The sequence below is a fragment of the Echeneis naucrates genome, chromosome 8 (assembly GCF_900963305.1).
Source record: "Echeneis naucrates chromosome 8, fEcheNa1.1, whole genome shotgun sequence".
NCBI lineage: Eukaryota > Metazoa > Chordata > Actinopteri > Carangiformes > Echeneidae > Echeneis > Echeneis naucrates.
This window is the reverse complement of record NC_042518.1, coordinates 17692802-17715083: the sequence shown is the minus strand read 5'-3', so window position 1 is coordinate 17715083 and position 22282 is coordinate 17692802. Positions and strand designations below refer to the sequence as shown.

The 22282-nt window shown below is 39.8% G+C and overlaps 2 protein-coding genes across 2 annotated transcripts; one reads left to right on the top strand and one right to left on the bottom strand.

Moving 5' to 3' along the window:
* Nucleotides 1–1005: 1005 nt before the first annotated feature.
* Nucleotides 1006–6310, bottom strand: slc16a3a (solute carrier family 16 member 3a). The gene is made up of 5 exons (XM_029507669.1): nt 6088–6310; nt 4844–4987; nt 2961–3574; nt 2565–2745; nt 1006–1406 (listed from the first exon to the last, which is right to left on the bottom strand). Exons 1-5 carry the CDS (start codon nt 6308–6310, stop codon nt 1006–1008), a joined length of 1563 nt encoding a protein of 520 aa, XP_029363529.1.
* A 4320-nt stretch (nt 6311–10630) lies between these two features.
* On the top strand, nt 10631–20817 carry dus1l (dihydrouridine synthase 1-like (S. cerevisiae)). The gene is made up of 14 exons (XM_029508209.1): nt 10631–10737; nt 11525–11797; nt 11988–12096; nt 12200–12250; nt 12374–12486; nt 12907–12989; nt 13172–13275; nt 14260–14407; nt 16392–16488; nt 17006–17094; nt 17487–17656; nt 17741–17778; nt 18080–18155; nt 20273–20817. The coding sequence occupies exons 2-14, from the start codon at nt 11561–11563 to the stop codon at nt 20425–20427; spliced, it is 1470 nt and encodes a 489-aa protein (XP_029364069.1). The 5' UTR covers nt 10631–10737; nt 11525–11560; the 3' UTR covers nt 20428–20817.
* The last annotated feature ends 1465 nt before the right edge of the window (nt 20818–22282 follow it).

Below are 22282 nucleotides of genomic sequence, written 5' to 3'. Positions count from 1 at the left end.
AGAAGTTTCGAAAAATACTTTGGAATGAGTAACAGGGTCACACTGTTACTGCTTGGAAACACAAGGCCTCTCAGTCCCGGATAAGGGACATTTCATCTCCTCACACACTTGATGAACATGAAAACATCACTGTGCATATAACCCCCCGTGAAGTACCTCCCACAGTTCACCCCAAAAAGTGATTTTCTCTGAAAGGGCTACATGCCGTAATCTAGCTTTTCTGGTAAAGCAGGCAGTTTGTGGACCCTTTTGGCAAAATGTGCTCTAATTAAAGCCTAGGAGATTTAGTGCTTGTAACTTCCAAATCTGCTGTTAGAAATCTGCTCGTAAAATAAATCTATGTGAGAAATTCCAGTAGATGTGAGGAAATAATATGCATTCAAGAAGATGCTTGTGTAGAAAAGATTTGCACAGAAAAAATATGGCAGTGACATTACACAAAGACACTGAAAAACCCATCCTTTTGTGAACATTTGTTTTGAGATACAAAGCAGAAACTAGTTCAAAGCTTTCCCAGTCTTCCTGTGTTGTAATCCTAGAGATCTCACTGTATCACTGCAGCTTTGTTGTTTACACTGAGGAAGTTTGCCTGGGATAATACATAATACTTTTATAATAACACGCTAAGCTAATTCCAATGTGACTTGCTGACACCAGTACGCAATATTGCCAAGATTTATTTGCTGGTGGCTACATCAAAGTAAAACTAGTGATAAAAAGTGCGCACATAAATCAGTGCTGTAGCTGAACTCCTATTGTCTCGTGTTAAAACCCATGTTTTAAAACATCTATTGGTAACACATACTTAATGTTCCCTATGGCAGTGATACCACCTCCCAGCAAACAACTAACACCTGCACGTGAACACACATTGTATGATGACACAACTAACCAATAGGGGACTCATGGGAACACTATAACACACTTCACACATCATCCTGATGCCAGATTCATGAGAGAGCTGTGTGTTTTTCCTGCAGTCTCATCCTATCCAGCATCCTCCCATCAGGTTTCAGGACTCAGGACCATGTCACCGTTTTGCTTTGGCCCTTCCATCAATGTTTCCACTTCCTGAGAGTCCACTGTTTCATTCTCTGGCTCAATCTCTGTCTCATTTTCTTCCTCCCTTAACTCTCCCTTTGCCTCCTTTACAGTCTCCTCCTCTTGCTCCTCTCTTGGTCCTTTCTCCTCTTCATCATTAACCTTTGCAGGCTTGCTGGACGCTTCTGTCTTGGAAGCATCATCATCAGTTACTGTTACACTCTCCAACTTGTCTGCTGGAACTGGAGACTTGCTTGTAATGAAAAAGAAGTTACAAGTGGCCAGAACCAAAGCAGAGAGGACCACCTCGCTCCCTGCCAGCATGAAGACACACATGTAGTTCTTGGTGGCGTCGAGCAGCTGGCCTTAGTTAGGGATGAGAGAGAATTAAATGTGAGATGCATGCACGTGTGTCAACAGTGTCGCTGCCTACAGATTCTTTTCATAGAGAACTGATTTACAGGAGGGAAGGTTGTGAGGGAAACAGATGCTGACTGGATTATTCTCAGACTTCTGGACTGAATGTTTTTCTGCATTAAACTAGACCTCAGCACTTTCAATAACATAAAAGTGCTGCTAATAGCTAGCCAACAACTTAGAAAAGGCAGCAGACATTGCACATGAAATGTTATTCTGCAGGATCAGACATTCTACTGGAACAAAATGTATCATCAGTTCATCAACACAACATCATAATTCTCTTATGAAAACATAATTTGGTTATAATAATGTTGCTGGGTTAGGGTTAGGGTTAGAAATTCAGCCAGTCATAACAGTGAGACTATGCCTGAGTCTATTCATTTTCTGAGTAATAAGGAAGAGAAAATCTTGGCCATATCCTGGTTGCATGGATGTAGTTGTCAGTCTGTCACTGGATAGAGAGACAGATGGTCTCAGTATGAGAATTAAATTCAGCTACAGGAAATGTAATTGCCTATTACTTCTGGAAAGTATCCAGAAGATAAGACACATGGATAAAATAGGGCCACCTGTGTATATTTAAATTCTATTATGAAGGTCATTATCATTCAGCATACTGCAATATATGCTAAAGCTGAAGAAAATGTCCAGGTCACAGAGTAGTCATATTTCTTAATTGCCATATAGCTGATGAAATATGTATGATTTCTCAAATGAGCCTGTCAAAGGTAGACACAATATGAAAAAACACCAACGCACAAAAGCTGGCATGCTGCAAAGTAACAAAGTTATTTCTGTGCTGAGACTGTGACTGAAAGAGTTGAATGACAAACCTGATCCCTTCAGCATTTTGATCTAGTTCTTGTCAAAAAACTGGTCCCACACATGCATGTGGCTCAGGAAGGTCTGTTATTTGCCGTTATAGCTGTTGAAGGTACTGAGTGGAACTGAGAATATAACGGTTGATTTAGTCCTTCTTTAGTTGTGTCTGTGCTGTTACTACACAAACAACAAGAAATCAACACTTATACCACTGACAATAAAACCCTTTCAAATACACCAGGCACTTTAGTCCAGTCTGTGCTGTCTTGGTGCTTACTGACCTGCACCAGGTGGCCCCACTAGCACCGCAAAAGCCTCCATGAGCAGGACCAGACCAATGGCACTGGAGAACTTCTCAGTACCAACTATTGCCATGAGAACCTCAAACTGCAGGGCGCCTACCATGCCATAGGAGATGCCAAAGAAGACGCAGTAGACCACCAGTGATGTGTAGTCCTTGGCCTGGGGGAAATGACATAGTCAAGCAAAAGCAAACTTGGCACAATTTGGTTTTAATAAAAAAAAATATATCAATAAATCCAAGTCAAATCTATTTATATAGCGCCAAATCATAACAGTGCTACTTCAAGGCAGTTTACATATAGAGCAGGTTTAGACCAAACTCTTTACCACTGGGCAAAACATTTTCAATTCATAAGGAGAAAGAATTCCCTTACCTGAGAGCCAACCAGGTCAGTGACTCCATTGAAGATCAAAGCAAAACTGAACAAGTAGACGCAGCGAGGCCGCACCCAGTTCAGTCCAGCAATGACCCCACAAGTGGGCCGTGCAAATATGTCAATGAAACCCAGGATAGACAACAGCAGAGCTGATTTTGTATCCTCATTCCCTAGCTCCTTAGCATAGCTCACAACAAACACTGGTGGCACAAACAGCCCAAGCACCATGATGGATGCTGCCACAGTGTAGATAACAAAACCACAGTCTTTGAAGACAGAGAAGTCCAGTAGTTTGCCTTTAGGCTTCTTCTTCATTTTCTCTGGCGCCTCCTTTTTGTTCTCTTCCATACCATTGGGTAGGTAGGTCTTGGGGGCCACCAGAGGCTTCATTAGGGCACCACACACGCAGCAGTTTAGAAGAATGCCGCCCAGGATGAGAAAGCCCCCCCTCCACCCATACTGATACTGGAGCACTTGGCCCAGTGGGGAGAGGCAGCACAGAGCCACAGGGCTTCCTGCTGCTGACAGCCCATTGGCCAGGGGGCGCCTCTTGTTGAAGTAGCAGTTAAGCATAATCAGAGATGGCTGGAAGTTCAGGGCTAACCCCAGACCTGTGCCAAAGGAAAGCAATTTTAATACAATTTTACCATCTTCCACCTTCCAACATCACTGTTTGATTTATCAGATTTTTTTTATTTTTTTTGGGAGGGGGGGGTGGGACACCCTGGTCCGCCTCTGAAGGATTTTCTGTGTGTAATGTGTTTTGATTTGTATTTTTAAAGACAGTGGAAATTAGATAAGAAGTGAAAGAAAACAGCTGAGATAAATCATTAAGATACAGATTAAAGATTTGAAGAGGTAAAGTAATGCAATATAATCATCTGATAATCTTAACATTGCAAAGTGTCTTTTAGCTTGACATCAAAAGGAAAGATTAATGATGGAAACTAGACAAAAACTACAACAAATAAAATCTGTGCTTACTAACACACAAATCATTGTATTGTTCTTGTCCACATTGAAAACATCATTCAAACATTCACGTGTCTGGAAAAAAGAATAAAGCCCCTCACCAAATGGCATCAGATGTGATCAAAACTGAAGTCCAGTTAATGAAATAGACTGGACTGGTATGGAATAAGGCTAAATGCTGATTTAAAAGAAATAAAACTTTCAATGTTTAGAGTTTGCTATTCATGAGAAACATATTCTGATGTTAAAATCCTAGAGGACTTACTGTTCAACTCAAAACTGATAGGTCACAGCATCATCTTAAAAGAGGTAATTTATTTATCTGTCCTTCAACATTCTAGCACAACGCAAACTGTCTTAAAATGGCCATGGTTTAGTTGTATGGCTGCTGTCCCCAGGATCAAATTCCAGAGACACCGGGAGCGGATTAACATCTCTGTTCATGAATTTACCAAATGAAAATCCTGCCATAAATTTGTCTGAAACATAATGTTCTGCTATGGACATCTCAGAGACACCCCAAAAGCAGCTTGAAACTCCACAACACTACTGGAAAATGTGCTGGGGATTGACAAGGGTAATGTTGAATTGCTCAAGAAGTGCATGTAACTCTTTGTACGTTTGTAAAAGTGAGAACTAAATCCATTTAAACTTTCCCTTAGGTGAAATAAGATGGAGGGAGGATTGTGATTTGATTAGTTTGGCTCCACCTGCTGAAGCCCAGAAGAAAATGCAGAAAAATGACCCGAAGCGTCAATATAAATATATCACAGAATACGAATGTAAAATACAATAAACAATGTGAAATAGGTTGCAATTATTTTGTCAAATATTGTGAAAGTGGTCATGATTCCAGCTGAATAAATAATCATTATGAGATTATTGCATGTACTCTACTTTCAACTGACCTGTAATAACTCCAACAGACAGGTAGATGTGGATTATGCTGGTGGAGAAAGAGGCCAGTATCATTCCAAGAGAGGTGAAGAGGCCCCCCACCATCATCACTGGACGACAACCGAAGCAGTTGACCAGTATACTGCACAGAGGACCTGGATAAAGTGTACTAAGCTGAGTCAGGTGTGTGTGAAGGTAGTCTGGTACCTGCATGTTAGTGACAGACACAGTAGGTCAATAAACTATTTTTGGGGTTTTCTTCTAATCTTTCTTTTGCCAAACAAGCATATTTGGTTATTCCCCGTTCAGTCTTTAAGAATAAAATGTACTGACATTTTTTGAGAATTTCTGTATTAAGAAATTTTGTTTCAAAACTTGTCCCATTCACTAACTTTCAGGTTTTTAGACAAATAGAGTTTTATGAAATCAGAAAGAAAATATTAGATATATATATATGAGAAAACAAAGAGGGGGAAAAAACATGTATTTAAAAATATTCTTAAAAATATCAACAACGGTATAATAATCAATACAATCAATTTACTTATGGAATGACCTGCTCTATATGAGATTGGCAGTCACACAGTGCCCCCCTCCCGTAATCCATCCACTGCTTTATGGTTGCTTTACCTCTAAAAGAGACCATCATTTAAAAAATGATCATCATGTTATATTGACGTCTTGAAACTAGAGACTGAGACCATTAACTCATTAAGAAAATGTTTACTGAGCTAATAAATCAAGTCAGAAGTAGGGACATTTTCTAATAGACTTCAATGCAATCTGACTTCTTTTTTTCAATCAGTGGCGTCGTCCCGTAATGGTCATTAAGAAGAATTACAGTTTAGGACTCTATGAAGCACTGGCTTCACTGTTAAGACCCAAAGTTAAATCCACTGAGATCCATACTTGCACTTGCAACAGTAATATTGCAGTATACTGTGCTAAACTAAGCTTTTGGAGCAGTTGCCAGGCAACCAATAGTGACTCAAAGCCATCATGTTTTGTTTTTTTACAGACTACACAAACCAGGTTCATTAGTTCAGGCTCATTAGTGAGCTGATAGGTAGCTGTTGTTACCTTTGGACAGTCGGCCCTGCTGTTGCCCCCGTTTTAGGTTGCAACACCAAGATAATGCCAACATAAATTGGGCACTAGCTCAACAAAGGAGAATTTTATTATAGGACTGTGTTATACTGTGTTATACTACCCTGCCCTACGTCCGCATGTTGTTGTCTGCATTGCACCAGCATACCTGTGCCGTAGAGCATGGCCAGCAATATGGAGGAGATCCAGGCAGTGTCACTGTATCCCACCCCGAATTCCAGGATCAGCTCTTTGAAAAAGACACTGACCGCCTTTGGGAAAGCATACGAGAAGCCGGTGATAATAAAACAGCCAGCAAGTACCGCCCAACCCCACCCTCCATCTGGGGCCTTCACTCCGTTTGCACCCGTGTCCACCACCACGCCTCCCATGGTGTCTTAGGGATGTGTGTTAATGGTGGCAGCTAAAAAACACAATGAAAGAGACAATAAGCAAATTGATTTGCTTGCATATTTCAATGCACAATGCACATTTTGGTTCTGCACAATGTCTGTGTCAGGAGCCTTGTGTTTCCATTGTTTTCCCTCCCCTTTTGTTGTCTTCCTGTCTTGTTTGTGTGTCTGTCTGTCGACGCTGGAGTCACCACTCACCTGACACCTGCCAGTCATCTGCAAGCAAGCCGCCCTCTGTCCTCTCTGGATAAAAGCCTGGTTCAGCTCACCACCCATCGCCAGATTGTCTGCTCACCCACGCGGTACCACACCTTGGATCCAGGTGACTGTCGTGTTCACATCTCATTCCTGCTTTGTGCCTCTCTTTGCAATTCAGTCCCCAGTTCCTGTACTCATGTTGTGACTCAGAATCCTGGACTCCTCTCTGCCCCATTCAGCCCAGCAACCCACCCTCCGGCTCCCACTGCTCCTCCAGCCTTTCGAACAGTCTCCCCTTGGACCTGGATCCCTCAGTGACTAACCCTACCCTGTACTGCTGCAGCCGCACTCACCTGGACAGCTAAGCCACTCACAAGACTCTGCATCCCAAACCTTCTGTTCTTTTGTTTGCATTTTGGGGTCCAATATTCCACTCATTATGACAGTCTACCGGAAAGGAGACTAAAGACATTTTTCCAAAGTGGATTTGATGCACTTAAGATTACAGTATAATGTTACAACATACAGATTAACTCAGGTGCAATCAGGGTGGCTTCTAGCAGGAACCTTTCTGTACAGAGTTTGTATGTTTTCCCTGTGATTTCCTCCCACAGTCCCACAGAACTGCAGAGAAGTGATGAAAACTGTGGCTGAGCAGCCGAGATAGGGCCAACCATGAATTCAAAATAGCTCAAATTCTGTTCCTATGTCTTTATTTTTGATATACAGAATTTTAGATTTCTGAAAAGGATTTTCTCTTCCCATGTTTTCCTTTTTTTGAATGCTTTCATTTCACACTTATTTTGTTACCCAAAGAATCTTTCAAAAAGCAACTAACCTATCAACCCATTTAGTTGCTGTTGCTGTCAGAGGTGTCAAAGTATTCAGACAACTCCACTTCAAATAGTAAATAAATAACTAAGAACGAATGAAAATATTTTGAGAAATCTTTGTAAATTTAGTAAAGCACAAGTTGTTGAAGCCACAGTTACAACCGCATATTGAAATATCAGCCTGCAGTTTCATGTCCTATGTAAACTCTATGTGAGTGTGGTAGATGGGATTTTTTTTTTTTTTTTTTTTTTTTTTTACATTGTTTGGACAAGAGTAAATGGCTTGTTGCTCCATGAGCTCACTTCCAGGGAGCTGAAGGAATGAGTTGAGTGCTGGAAATACAGGCTGGGCTGAAATAGCGGCCAATCCATTGTCTCCAGGTAAGATGGTACTTTGTGCTTCAGCGAGCACCTGAGGCATCTATATCTATATCATCCTCCATCTATATCTATTATATTTCATATTCTTTTGAAAATATTTTTCTTTCGCATTTCACATTAATTTTAGGCTCAAGGATGAGCTGGAGATCTGACGACACCCTTGGGTGCATTGACAAACTGAGGGTGACATATCTTGAAGGGGAAACACAAATTATAGAAAATGTGATACTAGTAGGCAAACTATTGTTTATTATTGATGTCATTATAATGCATATCCATTTATAACTGCTGTTTATAAATCCAAGTTCTATTTTACTTCTATTATAAGCATTTCTTATCATCAGGGATAATGAATATCAAGTTAGCTCTGACCTCAAGACCATCATAAATAAAAAAGGATTTTCTCAATAAGTTGGTCACGCTCCATCTTTAAAGTTGTACATTAATATTTTTACTGTTACAATTGTGATGTCGTGATGACCCCTTGTGCGAATCATCACCTCTGGCTGACAAACATAGAGCATCTTCACCGGGCCAGCCCCTCAGCTCTACAGGGGGTTTTAACTAATCGCTTTAGTCTTTTGGCTCAGTCTTTCTGATCTCATCATTCTAATTTCCTTGAACATCTGATAAATCCACTGGGTATCAACCATCCAAACATAAACAGAAAAGTTAGCAAAGCTTAGTTAAGTGTCGCAGCATAGAACAGAGATAAAACTAAAGCTGGATATCAGAGAGCAAAAGGGAAACATGGATATTAGAACATGTCTCCACACAGATACTACAGCACTATGTGCTTGTTGGTTGTTTTAATCAGCAACTTTTTAGATGATGCATTCCCAAAGCATTTTTATGTCATAATATGTCATTGTTTTTTTTTTGTTTTTTTTTTATATACCTTCTTACACTATCGTGTTGTGGAAAATAAAAGAGGAGAATAGAAATCAGTCGCAGCATTTGGCTTAACTGTGTAAAATGTGAAACGCGTTTATCATAGTTGTCATAGTCATGAATCCCCAGAGGAAAGGGGCAATGACGCTTTAAAAGAAACAGAACATATTATCAAATTTTTGTTGCATTTTATTGCATTTGCAAATATTTAGGCCTTCAGACTAAGTTGAAGACAATTCGATCCTTATGGAAACATTACATTTTAAAAGATTTTAAAATCTTTCATTGATCTATTGATCTGATTTTCTTCAATATATGTTTACATCCGGATTAGCTCTGTGGTAAATCTATTGGATCAAGGAAATTAATGCAAGAATATATATGACTTGAAAAAGGTAAGCTAAATTAAAAGCCATTACTAAACTGAGAGAAGTCGATAAATTAGAGACGTGCGGTTTCCTGACGTCACCGATAAATATTATTGTAAGTACTTCACATGAAAATGATTACCTTTTTTCCATTTAGAATTTTCCTAATTTGAGATGCGGATTCGGATTACTTTTAGCCTTTCCTCCCGGCTCGCAGTTTGCATACGTCAATAGTCCAAACAGTGTGTGTAGTAGTGCAGTCACGCTAGCACCTGCATTATAATCAGTCCATATATAACTGCCGACGTGGGCGGCCGGCTGGGACACGGCGAGAAAACCATCACTAGGAATGATAGGATAGGGAATGGAAGATTAGGACGGATACTTAGGGCCACGGGCATTTCAAGGAAAAAATATGTAGATATTAAGATTCAGGTGTCACTGTAACCGTGACAGACGGCTTCCCGCCCCCTCCCGCCACAGCCCGCCACAGCCCCGTGTGCTCACCGTTTCCTTAGAGGTGTGATGTTCTCCGGCCGTGATGTTACCGCGGTGATGCTGCCCAGAGGTGTCCCTCCTTCACTCTCCTCCCGCAAGTCTGCCCCCAGACCCCGGGAAAGGAGCTGGCTTCCTTACGCTGGGTCCTAATGCCTCAGACCACTGATCCAGCCGGCTGGCCTGCTCAATTGACGTCTGAAGAGCCTATTTAAATGGACTGAGGACTACTAGGAAGTATAAATGTTGGGGTCTAATATGTTGGGGTATATTAGAGCTCAACTATTAACTATCAATAAGTGGGCTCCTGCTCAACATGTTTTGTTAGCAACAGTCCAGGTACAGACTAAATACAATGGTCAAAATTGAAGAAACATTACTTTGACGTTTATAATGTAAAGTAAGAATCAAACTCCAAAATCCCTACATTTTGGTATAATATCTAGTAATGTCTTTCATCAGATTATCTCAGATTTGTAAAAGTCCTCATTTTTTTCAACACTGTTGAACACGCGGTTTCCTATTGGTCTCCCAGCCCAAATAACTTTGACGATTTCTTTTGGCCATTCTCTTCTTTCAATCACGCGCGATCTGCCATATTACGTAGTAATAATGGAAAAGGTTATTAACAAAATTACCTTAATGTTTAAATTTATTATTTTTTACTCTATATGAAAGTGGTCTATGAAAAATATCTCAGAATTGAAACAGCAATATTCATAGATAGCAGAAAACTATGTTCATGTGTTCATAATAATATATCAGCAATTTAAAACACAACAAGGTGAAAATAATGACAGTTGAAAAGGATCATTTTTGGTTGCAAATCAAAATCTACAGAGAAAGATCACTTAAATCTCTTGCATCATCTGGCTGTAAAGAGACAATATTTAACTTTGAACCGATCATGACCTAGATGCTCTGTTATATTTTTGGTGCGTAGAGGACGACACGAAGATGTGGGTGTGTCCTCGACACAGGAAAACCGTCATTTCGTTTTTTCAGGACGACTGAGTCGGCCGGGGGTTGTTTTAAAACGAGCGGACAATGACAAGAAATGAACGCTCGGGGCGGCAGTATCGCGACATCATGTATGCGAACTGCAGTTAAAACCTCAACGAAGAAGAAACATCCGGAAGAAGTCCCCATTCTGCGCTCGCGTTGGTGAAATCAGCAGCCAACCCTTCGCCGGCCGAACATCTGGACCCAGAAACACTATCCGAAACTCACAGTGTTACAGGTGAGAATGTCGATCATCCGCTCTTCACTCATATTTGCAGTGAGTCAGTGATCAGAGGGTCAGAGGCCGAGCGGGAGAAAACGGGGATAAATATTTTGTCACGTGCTACATGTCTTTGCTAGCTGACAGTCCATTACTGATAGAGCTAACAGGAGAAACAACCAGACACCAACAGACCGGTAAAGCTGACATCCTCCCCCTGAACGCTGCAAACCCAGGCGACATGTGGCTGAGCTAAAACACCAAGTCTTATACAAAAAGTGGCAAATGATTCTTTGACGTTGTTATGTTTGTGCAAGCCGTCGTTGTCCGTGACTTTTGATGTAAACAAGCAGGTAAAAACCGAAAAATCCAGAATACCAAAATGACTTAAATATTAAGTTGGTAGACACATATCCATGAGTTGGACACTCGGGGAAATCCGCATGTAACTGCTCATTTTAAAAGCAGCTGATTAGACACAAAGTCATTATCATACGATTTAACTCCCCTTTACTGGTGTCTGAACCTACCAGCATACGTATTCATGCCTGGACAATCGGAGTTGTAGCCATGGGTATCTCTTTATAACATCCCAAAGCTTCATCTATGTATATTGTTTAGTTTACTTAATTTGCACAAAGTTATAGTACGGCATCGAACAAGAAATAAAAATATGTGCATAAATTGTGCAGAAGACACAAGAACCCCAGGAGCCTCATACAAGATCCATCATTTATTTTTGAGTGGTCACGTTTAAAATATTGCTCTTCTTATTATTACTTTTCTTTTTATTTTATTTGCGCAGGCTCCTGTGGTTGCCTCTGTGGTGAAGTCAGTTGTGATGGCCAAGCTCCAGGGCTTTGATTTCTGGAATAAAACCTTGAAAGCTGCACGGTTTGTGGTGGCACCAATGGTGGATCAGAGTGAGCTTGCCTGGCGCCTGCTGAGCCGCCGACATGGGGCTCAGCTCTGCTACACTCCCATGCTTCATGCACAAGTGTTTGTCCGTGATGCAAATTACAGGAGAGAAAACCTCTACAGTGAGGTTTGTGAGGAGGACAGGCCACTCATTACACAGGTGAGGATGAAATTGAAGTGCTGGTCCAAAGTACATTCCCAAAGTACATTTACCTTTCTCTTTTCTATCTTTGCTTATCCTGTGGTGTCACATATTTTTCACAGCAAGTGCTAACTTAAATATGCCTATCTTGAAATTCTTCCTCAAGTATTGTTAGATTTAAGTTAGTGTTTCTTTCCCTGTGTGTTAGTTTTGTGCAAATGATCCAGAGGTTTTCCTTGAAGCAGCACTGCTTGCACAGGACTACTGTGATGCTATCGATCTCAACCTAGGCTGCCCACAGATGATTGCAAAGAGAGGTACCATAAATTTCTAACCCAAATGTCAACAAAGATATTGATGCTAATCTTGCAGATAGCATAGTGAAGAGAAAACTAACCTATTCTTATGCTTGTTTCTCAGGGCACTATGGAGCTTTTTTACAAGACGAATGGGAGCTGTTGGAGAAAATGAGTAAGGCCTGTCATCTTGCGGTTCAGAGAATACATTTGCAAAGCAGAAATTCCGCAAGTTCACTTTTCTTAAATCTGCAAATTTGGAAAAAAACGAAAATAAAATGCCACTCTTATTTTACAGTCAAATTGGCCAATGAGAAGCTCTCGGTGCCTATCACATGTAAGATCCGTGTGTTCAAGGAGATTGAAAAAACAGTCGCCTATGCCCGGATGCTGGAGAGAGCAGGATGTCAGGTATAATCTCTGTGGCAATGATATCCACTCTGTTCAGTACAACTCATATGATTATACAGTCTGCTCAGCCCTAATCTCCTCCTCCTTCCTGTTATTTTCGCTAATATTATCTACTATCAGACTAAATGACCGAAAAAAAAATATATATATATATACAGAAAAAATTTATTAAGTTGGCTGCCTTGTCTTTTAGTAAGTCATGCAGACACAGGAAGAACATGCAAACTCCCAGGCTGAACTTTGGCCTGTACTGTATATGTGCCTCTGCCTATTTGATGCTATTGTTAGAATTATTATTATTATTATTATTGTTATTGTTGTTGTTATTATTAGTAGTAGTAGTAGTAATATACGTATCTGAATGTTTATTAATGGTATAATTTTTATTAAGAAGTAAAAATCTTGTCATTTCTTTGCCAGCTGCTGACGGTGCATGGCAGAACCAAAGATCAGAAAGGAGCCATGACAGGTATTGCTAGCTGGGAGCACATCAAGGCAGTACGGTAAGATGCTTCATCTTCACTCTACCGTGTTTAATCTGTATTGATTAACATTTGTAGAAACTTTTTCACAGTTTCATTTTAATCATGACTTGTTATCTAATATGCTATTCAAACAAAAACAAAAGAAAGTATTTCTTATAAAAGAAATAATTTTCATTGACTGTCTTGTGCTTTTCTTACAGGCAGGCAGTTAATATTCCAGTTTTTGCTAATGGCAACATTCAACACCTGAGTGATGTGGAGCGATGTATTCAGGAGACTGGAGTTCAGGGAGTCATGAGTGCAGGTTAGTTTTTGTTCATGACCCACTGTTTCATTCAAAAACTAGAAAAAGTTGTGAATCTTTGGAAAGACCTGGTTTTCTTCTTGATTTGGTCATAAATGTGATTGGTTCTTCATCCAAGTGAAGAGTATTGTCAGAAACAAGGTGCTGAAACCAAATAAACAAAAATAACCATGCATGTCTGTATTACTCAGCCCCATAAGACATTCATAGAAATTTGAACCATGCATATTTACACGGCTGGCTCAGCTCAGCCATATTCTTTGGACACTTGGGGGGTACAGCTCACTTCAGGTCATTCCTCAGCATTTTATCTAGCTAACACTCTTTACTACTTTGACATTATCGCCTCCATCATCACAAAATCTATTAAAACCACATAGTGCTGTGATTTCCTAAACAAGTTTCGTCAGTCCACATTTGGGTAGTAGTGTTGTGGAGTGTCAAAACAATGTTTACTAGAGCAGAGCATGTCCAGCCATGGAGACATAGCCTGTTATATGTTTTGGTTATGGTTTACCATGAACAGAGATTTTAGCCAGCTCTTTAAGTCTTTGGCTTTTACGCTTTGGATCTTCTTTACCACTCTGAAGATTCTGTGTTGTGACTTTGCAGCTATCTTGGCAAGATGGGAGTAGGCATAGTACTAATCGTCTCTGTATAGACAGCTGTTTCACATTATTTTTGAAAAAAATCAGCAGTTGTGGCTCTAACCTGTTTGCAGAATCATTAGTTGAAGGGTTCACATACCTCTCCAATCTGTCTTGTGAAAGTTTAATAACAGAAACTGTTATTTTATTAAAACTTTCTTTCTTTCTCTCCCGCTGTTTGTCATTGTAATTTTGATGACAGTATTGTAAGAAATGTTTTTTTCTTAATGCATTTTTTTTAAACATTGTATATAACTAATTTCAGTGTATAGTAGTTAGACATTGCCTTGATATAACATTTTTTTTTTTTTTTTTTTTTTTTGCATGTTATTTTTAGAAGGAAACCTCCATAACCCAGCGCTATTTGAGGGTCATAACCCTCCAGTGTGGGAGATGGCTGAGGAGTATCTCGAGGTGGTGAAGCAGCATCCTCCTTGCACTCTGTCCTATGTACGAGCCCATCTCTTCAAGCTCTGGCACCACACGTATGTCTGTCTGCCCCAGTCATCACATATCTTACTGCAAATGCTCTGCTTTTTATGAGGCTAAATATAATACACCCCTCCAGTTTATTGGCAGGCTTAGTGATAAAATTGAGTTCTTCATGTGAGGAGGTGCAGCTAGTTGCAGACTTGATCTTGTCCTTGTGATTGATAACACAGAATGTCATGTTTGTTTGTTTTTTTATGGGGGGGCTTCCATGGTGATATCCAGTGTGCTTTCATACTACAGTTATACTACACCAATGTTGCTCATTATCTTGTAGATATAAGCATGTGCACCAAACATGTCCTGATTCATGCATTCTCTCATTTTTAATGCACAATAATTGAGTCAGATGATCCCTGGGGGGAAAAAAAAATCGTCTGTCCTCCACTGTATTTTGGTACTGTCAGACAGCAACCACTCCTCTGACAGACGCACACAACATGCACACAGCAGTGAACACACAGGCCAATGAGAGGCCATCTACTGCTTCACCAGGTACTCTTCAATCAAATTCCCTGTTTTCATGTCAGAAATATTAATTTTATATTCTCTACAATTATTTTCTGCACAGGTTTTTGTCATACAGTAAATGTATAAAGCCTGCTTAAAAGTCTAAATAAAGCCCATTATAAACCACACTTATGTAATAGACTTACCTTGTAATATAGGGGGCAGTATTCACTCCATTACAGTGTGTTGTGACAAGCTCTTGAATTTTGTGTGACATTCAATTTTTTAATTTTTAAAAATTATCAAGTATTTCCTGATACATACACAATAATAATCCAATCTTCCCAACATAGTCTGTGATGAGTGTAGTGACTATAATAATTTGACTTAAATATAACCATTATATATCTGCTCCCATGTAAAGATTGGTTTATTTTTGAAGCCTCCCTATGTGATGAAATTTAAACCCTCAAAACAATTAAAATGCCAGTATTCCTCCTTGAAATATTCATAATGTAATACAGACAGGGTGGATGATATTACCATATGGTGAAATTATTCAGCTTTTTCCATGCAGTGTACACCATGGTAGATTCTCTCTCACTGTCTACTAACTTAGCAGGACAGATTTATGGATATTTTGTATTTGTATACGAGTTTTTGTATGTGTATTAAGTATAAATTGACCTGCTTTTAATAAGTTAAAATTGATTATCTGGTCATCATGGCTCAGTGGGTGCACATCTGCAGGTCTACCGTGGTCTAAGGAAGGAAAACCACTGAGCCATAAGTCATGGATGAAGGCTAAGTGATGGTCGTGGGAAGTGAAGGGGCTAGCTCCATCAGAAGAGCTACTGTAGCTCAGACTGCAGAAGTAGTTCATGCTGGTTCTGATAGAAAGGTTATAGAACACATAGAGCATCAGAATTTGTTGTGTATTGGGCTGTGTACTGTGTACCCCTGTACACCAGACAAAAGAACGTACAATAGACACCTGAGCATTAGAACTGGACCACGGAGCAATGGAGACAGGTGGTCTGGTCTGAAGTATCAGGTGGTTTTGCCTGGGGAAGACATGTTACCACAGCATCTCCTAATGGCAGCAGCCTCTTTCAGCAGGATAATGCTCCCTGATGCACGGGAAGAGTGGTTCACAAATGATTTGAGGAATAACAACCAGTTTAAAGTGTTTACCTGGCTCCAAAATCCCTGGATTTCAATCTAGTTCAAATCCCAGGTCACCTCAAGAGGTGTGAAGTCAAAACCTTCAGGTCACACTTGTTTGAGCAACAAAAGGGAGGCCTTCACAATATTAGGCAGGTGGTCATCATATAATGTCTGATGGCTTTATGGTACCCACACTGCAAATGGGAAAGTGTATATAATGTTTTGACAGTGTATTTCAGATACATTTCAATGTAGAACTTTGTTTTGATAAAGAATCAGTAACAATGCTTTGTTCAGAATATGTATCTTGCATCCAATATTCTTTGTGTGTGTGTGTGTGTTCGTGTGTGTGTTCATGTGTAGGTTACAGCTTCACCATGATCTGAGAGAGGAGTTGGCCAAGGTGAAGAACCTTGAGGGTTTGGCAGATGTCAGCAAAAAGCTGAGGCTGCGCTGCCAGGTAAATTAAAGTTTGATCTTAAGTTGGACTAATTATAAATTATCAATCACCTTCTTCCTTCTGAACCCTAACCTGTGACTCCTGTCACAACCCCATCTCTTTGAACTCTTTCAAGAAACACGATTAGATTGTTACACTAAGTACCCCTGCTGAATTCCCAGATTAAAGTTTTGCTGACATCCTGGATAAAAATGTGTTAAAGTGGTTTTCCATTTTAGGGGACCATATTCTGAAGTTTACTGTGTATCCAGTTAAGATCCAGTGTGAGTCACCTGTGGGCTGTCTGATCTGATCGCACTGTGACTGAAAATTAGTTCTGTGTACATTTACAGTACATCTTGCATTACCATGCATTTTTTCTTACCCAGATGCAGATTGTATATGTTCATACCAGGTGCGACTGGCTTCTCCTCACGTGGAAAGCACATTTGTAAATACTCGTAGGACAAAAATGCTACTTCCAAACTCTGACAATGAGAGGTAGATTATTACTAAATGGACAATTGGTGTGGTACAGGAGGAGATAGCCAAAGGAAATGATGCGGAAGAGAAGCAGGGCAGTCTGCCCTTTCCCCACTGGATCTGCCAGCCGTACGTCAGACCAATGTAAGTTACCATGCTGTGCATCTTTCCCGATATGCAGGGGCTCCTCAACTTACAATACTGATTTGTTCTTGTGATGCAGTGTAAATCTGACCTTAAGTCAAATGCATCAATTAATTTGATTAAAAATGGCTTAACACGCAAATAATGCTCTCTTCCTCACTGTAGCGCCACAGTAATTGACTGTTGGTGAGAGATTGGCAAAATCACACAAGTCAAAAGAAGGTTTCTTAATAATTAATGGGATTTATGTGGTGTGGCGTGGTAAACTCCAAACGTCATAGGTGGAAGCCTGTGTAACCCGAGGAATGCCTGTATAATCTTTTCATTCAGAAGGTTTTACAAGTGAAAGACAAATGGTTAAATCTTGTTGTCCACTGATTTCCCCCTAACAGGCCTAAGGAGCCAATTGTTAATGGTCAAAGACAGCTGTCAAAGGTGAAGAAGGCTGTGTGTCAGAAGAGAGCCCTGGAAGACTCTGACGGATCTGCTGAGATGCTCTCCAAAAACAAACAGAAGAAAAGATCCCGCAACCCCAACAAGAACTTCTGTCTCGATCAAAAGCGTGAGTGTAACCCATCATTTCCAGCTTAGTTTCTCATTTTAAACATATAAAGTTTGACATTGTCACTCTTCTGTCTGTCCACAGCTAAGTACATCAGATGTGAACAGTGTGGGAACCCAAAGGTAAGCAGTCAGATTAAAGACAATGTTTCAGTGTAGCTTAATTAATACACTTCATTGTGACGGAGGAATGCAGACAAAGTTTAAATCATAGATCCTACTGGTTCAAGGATATGTCAGTGTTATCTAATCGTAAATAAGTTATGATTATTCTTTATTGTACTAATAAAGCTCTTAATGTGAAAATATTTCTTATGCATGTATGTCATTATTATGTATTATAATTTCACCAAAGGCTTAGTCGAACCCCTACTGAATTTGTTTTATGCAGGGGTTTGTGTTTTTTTTCCCCCTCCTTCTGTAGGGAAATAAGTGTGTCTTCAACCTGTGTCGTGGCTGTTGTAAGAAAAAGTCCTACAAAGAAGTTGCAGACTGTCCAAGTTAGTATACACACACTCCTTTTTGAAGACAGTGATTGGTGCCTTACACTTACCCAAGAGAAAGAGAGAGATTGTGTCAGAAATGATTTTAAACAGAGTGGGGTTTTCTTTTTCTAGCAAAGCATGAGAGCATACTCCAGCCTTTGGCTCAGCTCTCTGGAGGAAACGCATTCTTTTACTGCAGTTTCAAAACACACAGGTTAACACACTGGTTTGAATGCAAACATTTTTCTGTTCCATTTACTCAGGAGCCACAGCTGGTGTCTGTGCACAGTCTGTTTGAATTATGTTGGAATATTAATTAATTTATCATTATTTTTATTATTATTACTTTTGGTGGTAGTAGTAGTAGTAGTAGTAGTAGTAATAATAAAAGTACATTTTATGACATGCCTTTATAGATGCTCAAAACGCTTTACAGGGTAAAAAAAAAAAACGAAAGAAAAGCCAGTTTGAAAAGATGGGTTCTTAGGACTGAGTCCAGTGCTTATTCTGGTGATGGGGCTTAGTTCCCTCCTTAGCTTATTAATTAATGCATATTAAAACAATATTAAAAAAAATGTAAACATATTGACAGGTAATAAACTGCATTTATTAATAATGAGCTTAAGTACCAAGCATTTGCTGTTTTGGTGGTGCTGGCCATTATCCCTCTGGATCTCTGGGGACTGCAGCGTCCCTTGTGGCTGCAGTGGCTTTCTGGATCTCTTGTGGTCTGCACTCTGGGTGACGGGCCAGGGGAGCCTGAACCCCCTGACCCGGGTAGCTAACTATATAATATTAACTCTAACTAAATAAGATCTGAGCCATTTAAGGAACACGGCAGAAAGTCAAACCTTATTTTCCCACCTATGTAGCAGGATTTCATGATCTAAAATGCAGCGCTGAGATCTAGTAAATCCAGGACTGATAGATGACCTGCATCAGTATTTTGCTTTTTCATTCAATATTTTGACAAGTAGCGTTTCAGCGCTGTGGTGAAGTTGGAAGCCTGATTGAAATTTTTGCTTTTTTCAAAAAGTAGTTGAACTGGTTAAATACAACTTTCTCAATAATCTTGGATATAAAACACACATTTGAGACAGATCTATAGTTGTAAATTATAGATGTATTTAGATTTTTTTTATTTTATTTTATTTTTTTGAGTGGTTTAATGGCAACTATCTTTAGTGACTTGTGAAAAATGGTTGATACCCCTGAGCTGTTCATTTTTGTAGAGCAATTTCTTCTGAGCTAAAAAATTGTTTCTAAAAAGTGAGATGGAATTATGTCCACACTTGCTGTTTTTGATTTCAAATGATGAACTGTTTCTTGTAGGATTTTTAAATGAATCGTATTGAATTGTGATGGCAAGCCGTGCGACGTAGCTCAGTGGTAGCGATACATGCTTTGCAGGCCCAGGTTCAAACCCAAGACACAACGCAAACCAGTAGTAAGCATGTGCTGCTCCCAAGACCGGATAAATGGGAGGTTCTAGGGGATCTGGTGTATTTATAAAAAAAAAAAAAAAAAGTTGCCAAATCACTCATGCAAGTAATTTGGCTGACTTGCTTGACTTGCTGTGGTGACCCAAAATAGATTTGTGACATCACATCTGAGTTATTCCCAGTACACAGATTTTAGACAAGAATTCATTTCTTTGTTTGACTGTATGGCAATAATGTTTAGTCTGATGGCTTTGACTTTCTAACATCCCCCCCACTAAAAAAGTCAGCAAATTCATTGCATTTCTCAGTGGAGAGGATTTCTGTGCTTCTCTGTTTTGGAGGGTTTGTAAGTTGATCAACCATAGCAGAGTGCAAGAATTGTTGACGTTGTTGTTAAGGCTCTGTTTGTACAGCTCATTGTGAAATTAAAGTTGACTTCTCCTCCACTTGCACTCAGCTTTCCTGAATTCTCTTTACCATAGTGGTGTATCTCCATGGTTTCTCAGTTTGGTCAAAATGTTCTTGATTTTAACTGATTTTTCATTAATGCAGATTGGAGCAGCAGCTTCTTGATACTTTGCAGTATGTCTACTGAGCCATTTGACATGGATTTGACTTTCTTTGTTATCCTGTGCAGATGTAATAATTTAATGTAAAAGTAGATAAAACTTTGTTTCCTGTGACTGGCAGGTCATGGGCTGCGGTTCAAGACCAAGGCAGAGAAACGAAACGCTGAGGAGGATAACAGGAAGGAGAGCTCAGCAGCAGAGACGGAGAAGAACAGCAACTCTCCACATCCCAATTTGGAGCAGCTGGAGCAGTCACAGGCACATCTGCTGCTATGAGCGGGGTTATGGCTGCCTCTACATGCACAAACCACGTTAATTTTATCATGGTTCTCAGATGTCGCACATGAAAGTCAGACTAACCCAGTTAAGGTCTTACAATCTGTGGACCTACTTTGATTTTATGGTGGTGAACACAGTATGAGCAAGCTTTTGTGCTTGTTCGTCCAACAGAGGGATTCAATAGGGGGCAACATCTGCTCATGTTGAGATAACCAATGATCAGGTCAGGACATTACACTGCTAAATAACCTGAATGACAGTTATAACCAGGAAGAGACTATCTGTACTGGACTGATGCTGGAATATAGACATTTATCTGCACACTGTAATCAAAAAAATATTTTTAATTTGTAGTGTATTCCAAGGCAATAAATGGCTTGGATTTTGTTCACTGGGTGAGGTGACTAGTTTTCTTATGAAGGTGAATGATTATCTTCGGTTTTTTCATCTTATATTTTTTAAGACAGATATTGTACAGATAACTTACTTTTCTTATTCAGGCCAAAGTGGTAACTGAGTCACCAAAGCATGGAGATTCAGTGGATGTCGAGTGACGGAGGAAACACGTCCTGACAGATTGTTTCAATTAAAGTCATGAACATGGCTGTATTTTCAACTGACAAGATAAACTATTTATTTTCTGCTTTTATGTTTGCCCATAGTGCATTGACTGTATGTGCCTTCTGATATGAGACACCACTACCTATCCAGATCCGAAGTGGGGAGGATCAAAGTGGTGCTTCCTCTTGTTTTATCTATGACTAAAGAAGTGTTAACAATGAAATGGAAAATAGGCTTTTTCATGTAGCTTCCAGACATGCTCATTATATCGAGTGTTTAGCCTACCTTAGCACAAAGATTAGTGGCTAGCAGAGCTCCATCAAAAGTGAGGGGGGAAAAGGAAACTCAGCAAACTTGCTTGAAGATTGTTATGAGTTTAACACAGAAATGGGAGAAGACGGATTGTGACAGACAAGCCTAGGCTGTGATAGTTTATGTAATGAAGAGCGTAACAAAGTGGGAGGGGCTAACTAGCAGTAAAATTCAGAACTGTTTCCCCTTATTGTGTCCTTTGTGCTATACTAAGCTTTGTTCATGAAGACATACAGGTGTTACCAGTCTTCTAACCATCAGGATGATACTTAGACTTGTATATCAACCTTTCAAAATAAAAGCTCACATCTGTTCCATAACTTTATCCAAATGTCAGCTGTTTACTTGTAAGCGTTGATATAGATGAGTTAACTCGATAACATGAGCAGGGTAATCTATTGGCCCAGATTAACATGGACAGAAATATTTGTTTTGGCTTCCATCCATCTTCTACTGCTTTTCTGTTTCTGGGTAATGGGGGTGCTGGAGCCAATCCCAGCTCACACTGGGTGAGGGCCGGGTCACCCTGGACAGGTCGCCGGTCAGACAATCACTCACACTCAGAGCTATGGACAATTTAGAGTCACCAATTAAACCAAACATGCATGTCTTTGGACGGTGGGAGGAAAACCATGCAGGCATGCGGAGAACATGGACACCGCACAGAAAGGCCCCATGCTGGGAATTGAATCCACAACCTTGTTATTAAGCAAAAGCACTAACCACTATCCTGCTGTGCTGCCTTTTGAAAAACTGTTGTCCTAATAAAAACATAAAAAAGAGGTTGAGATTTTAATTTCCACTGAGACGAAGAAAACCTTTTGAATTTGCTCTTTGGTTCACATTTGGAACACGATTGGTTGATAGGATTACAGGATATACAACTTCAATAGTTCAGTTCTGGGTATTTGATTAAATCGTCTGAGTACGATGGTCATCAAGCTGCTGGTAATACTAATTCTGTTCAAAATTTAAACTT

What these genes read in the sequence shown, in the direction of transcription:
- slc16a3a (XM_029507669.1), bottom strand. Translation starts at nt 6,310, where the DNA reads ATGGGAGGCGTGGTGGTGGACACGGGTGCAAACGGAGTGAAGGCCCCA. An exon ending in GGCCATGCTCTACGGCACAG is followed by an intron (nt 4,988 to 6,087) that starts GTATGCTGGTGC and finishes CACTTTATCCAG; the next exon opens with GTCCTCTGTGCAGTATACTG. An exon ending in GTCTGTTGGAGTTATTACAG is followed by an intron (nt 3,575 to 4,843) that starts GTCAGTTGAAAG and finishes CCTTTGGCACAG; the next exon opens with GTCTGGGGTTAGCCCTGAAC.
- dus1l (XM_029508209.1), top strand. Translation starts at nt 11,561, where the DNA reads ATGGCCAAGCTCCAGGGCTTTGATTTCTGGAATAAAACCTTGAAAGCT. An exon ending in TTCAAGCTCTGGCACCACAC is followed by an intron (nt 14,408 to 16,391) that starts GTATGTCTGTCT and finishes GTTCATGTGTAG; the next exon opens with GTTACAGCTTCACCATGATC. An exon ending in AACAGTGTGGGAACCCAAAG is followed by an intron (nt 17,779 to 18,079) that starts GTAAGCAGTCAG and finishes CTCCTTCTGTAG; the next exon opens with GGAAATAAGTGTGTCTTCAA.